The sequence below is a fragment of the Cicer arietinum genome, chromosome 7 (genome assembly GCF_000331145.2).
Source record: "Cicer arietinum cultivar CDC Frontier isolate Library 1 chromosome 7, Cicar.CDCFrontier_v2.0, whole genome shotgun sequence".
NCBI classification, from domain to species: domain Eukaryota; kingdom Viridiplantae; phylum Streptophyta; class Magnoliopsida; order Fabales; family Fabaceae; genus Cicer; species Cicer arietinum.
In genome coordinates, this window is record NC_021166.2 from 3,779,054 (window position 1) to 3,782,174 (window position 3,121).

The following is a 3,121-nucleotide window of genomic DNA, read 5'->3' on the forward strand; positions in this document are numbered from 1 at the left end:
TATTTATATATTTTATGCAGCTGCTTAAATGAACTTTTTTTTTTTTTTTTATTTCTTTCCTTGAGGTAATCCTATTCAATGGATACTGAACACTAAAATTAAATAATGAAAATTCAAACTCAAGTTGACCTTATACAGAAGTCTAACTCATTCCATTAAAGTCAACTTTCTTTGATGTATTTAAATGAATTTTTTTGTTTCTTATTTTTATTAAAACACAAATTTACTTTTCTTATTTCTAAAATCAAGACTCTACTCTCCATATTACATGAATTTTTTTATAATGTATTATATTTACTAATGATAGAATATTACTAACATAGACTAGAAAAACGAATTTAAAAAAAAATTATTTTATCTAAAAATATTTTTGAAAAAATATGTTAGTAAGAGAGTTTCTTAGAAGATCAAATCAAAATTTTCATCACTAAAATTATGTTTATTAATAAAAAACTAAAATAACATTCAATCAAAATAGACAGAAAAAAGTGCATTCATATCTAAAAAAAATGTTTACATAAAAAAAATCAAGAGAGATCCTCGATTCCAAACTTGAGCCTGTAGACTAAAGCCGCAGTGAAAGTCACAGTTGTACAGTGAAACGGCGTCGTTGGTCGGGGTTGATGCGATTCCACTGCAATGGAAGAACAACGGAGAAAGAGTGGAAGGTGGGGATACATATGGCCGATGTGGATGACACTGTTACTTCACCTCCTCGCTATTATTCTATTCACCACCGGCTTTCTCCTCACCAGAACCGAACTTCCTTACTACAGCCACTGCACCGATCTTTCCAATTCCCCATGCTTCCCTCCTTCTCCGAATAATAACGGTTCCTGCTGGACCAAACCTTCAATTAACCGTCTCGTCATTATCGTTCTCGATGCTCTCAGGTACACACACGCGCACACACCTATATTCAACACTTCACACGTGTGCCTTACAACTATTAACCATGTTTAGTGCCTTTCAGATTTGATTTCGTTGCTCCCAGTACCTTCTTTGCAGGTTACTTATCTCTATTATTACCACTTCTAATGTATTGTTCACCTTCATATTTGTTTATAATAATTAAGTTCATTTACATTATATTTATGTATATTGATTTTATGTCACAGAATCAAAACCCTGGATGGATAAATTGCATGTTTTGAATAACATGTCATCTTCACGACCATCCTCTGCAAGGATTTTTAAAGCTATTGCTGATCCACCTACCACAAGTTTGCAGCGCTTGAAGGTCTATTCAATTTCTTTCTAATTATCAAATCACAATTTATGATTAAATTTGGAGTAAATGAGCATTTTAGTCATTGAAATTGTAAGGTTAAGTCAATTTAGTCCTTCCAATTTGAAATTTGTGAAATAACAATTTAGTGTCTTAAATTGAAAAATTTTAGTCAATTTAGTCATTCTTTTCAAATTTATCAGTACAATTTTAGAGGTTCTATGCTTGTCTTGATATAACATGAGACTATTCAAGTCAATATGTTAGTTTTTCTTTGATTTTTATGGATGTTTACTAAAGAGATATTTTGATGGAGGGACTAAATTAATTGATGTCCTTTGATTTAAGGGACTCATTTTCTATTTTTTAAATTTGAAGGATTAGATTATTCAACCCTTATAATTTCGAGGACCAAAATGCTGATTTACTCATTAAATTTGTAATGTACTCTTACCAGATTATTATGACTGTGTATACTCTACAATGGATAGGATATGATTTTTGATGTTTCAATGTTTGAGCTGATAGTTTTCATCCGTTTTTCGATAGGGCTTGACAACTGGTGGACTTCCAACTTTTGTAGATGTCGGTAATAGCTTTGGTGCACCTGCTATTGTCGAAGATAACTTCATTAATCAGGTGCTTTTTCTTTTCGATTTTTACTTGCCTAGAGTTATCGTTTTAAATATTGGTTTGGTTCAAGATTAAAACTTGTCCTTGTGTTTCTATATTTCTGAGTTCGATTTACCAACAAGGCAATTACATCCAATTTTAATTCCAAATACATATATTATCTACAGTTGTTTCAAAATGGGAAGAAAGTTGTTATGATGGGGGATGATACATGGACACAGTTATTTCCTCATCATTTTGAAAGATCCTATCCATATCCTTCTTTTAATGTCAAAGATCTTGATACGGTAGGCTTATATTCTGTTGAATTTGACTTTGGACTGACCTTGTAATCCTTGCAATACATGTTAATTGAGTAGTATTGGTTTCCATCGTTTCGTTTGCTCTATCATTTCAACGACTGTGATATGACATTGCTTATTTTTAAGGTTGATAACGGATGCATTGACCATTTATTTCCATCCCTTTATGAAGACGATTGGGATGTTCTTATTGCACATTTTCTCGGAGTGGTATGTTTGATATCATTTCATATTATACATCTAATAGTCATGATATCCATATTCTGTATCCTGTTATTCCCATTCTCACTCTTCATCATTAGGATAGGAAATGTCACCATCTTCTGTATTTTCTTTTTTGGTTTAGGATCACGCTGGACATATATTTGGTGTTGACTCCACTCCAATGATAGAGAAATTGGAGCAGTACAATAACCATTTAGAGGTCAGTTTTGGTAATTCTTCCATATATCCATTGTTCTACCCTACATGTTGTCTGTTCCTTTTCAGTTTTCACTATGTTGGTTTGCATTTTTTGTGTTAATTAGCGAGTCTTTTATGGCCTATGCTTTCTGCTTCTGTTGTCTAATCATTTTTTTGTTATATGCTGTTGACAACTTCATGGGTTAATGGTATCTCTCCTGTGCTTATGGTTGTCTGATCCCAATATTGTTGTCTTTTACTTGTCCATTTTAGTTGGTTTAGTTTTTACTGATTCCCATGCCTGACTAATAATCAAACTAACTTAAATTGCTTTAGAGAGTTATTGAAGTGCTGGAAAATCAGTCTGGACCTGGGGGCTTACATGAAAATACTTTGCTTGTGGTAATGGGTGACCATGGACAAACCCTAAATGGTGATCATGGCGGTGGGAGTGCCGAAGAGGTTTGTGTCACAAATATGGTATCTGTTGATATTATTTTCTTGGTTAAATATATTTCCCCCCCCCCCCAATTTTAATATGGCACACCTCTTGCAG

General features: G+C 33.0%; 1 protein-coding gene across 2 annotated transcripts in view; it reads left to right on the forward strand.

Moving 5' to 3' along the window:
* Positions 1 to 484: 484 nt before the first annotated feature.
* Positions 485 to 3,121, forward strand: part of LOC101503986 (GPI ethanolamine phosphate transferase 3) — an 8,005-nt gene continuing 5,368 nt past the window's right edge. Inside the window, exons 1-8 of one of the 2 annotated variants that reach the window (XM_073363724.1) lie at positions 485 to 893; positions 974 to 1,008; positions 1,119 to 1,240; positions 1,778 to 1,867; positions 2,029 to 2,148; positions 2,290 to 2,373; positions 2,510 to 2,587; positions 2,902 to 3,045. In XM_073363724.1, the coding sequence (XP_073219825.1) occupies positions 640 to 893; positions 974 to 1,008; positions 1,119 to 1,240; positions 1,778 to 1,867; positions 2,029 to 2,148; positions 2,290 to 2,373; positions 2,510 to 2,587; positions 2,902 to 3,045 (927 nt within the window). In that variant the 5' untranslated portion in view covers positions 485 to 639. The remainder of the gene's footprint in view (positions 894 to 973; positions 1,009 to 1,118; positions 1,241 to 1,777; positions 1,868 to 2,028; positions 2,149 to 2,289; positions 2,374 to 2,509; positions 2,588 to 2,901; positions 3,046 to 3,121) is intronic. The other variant, XM_004508008.4, reaches the window with a different exon arrangement.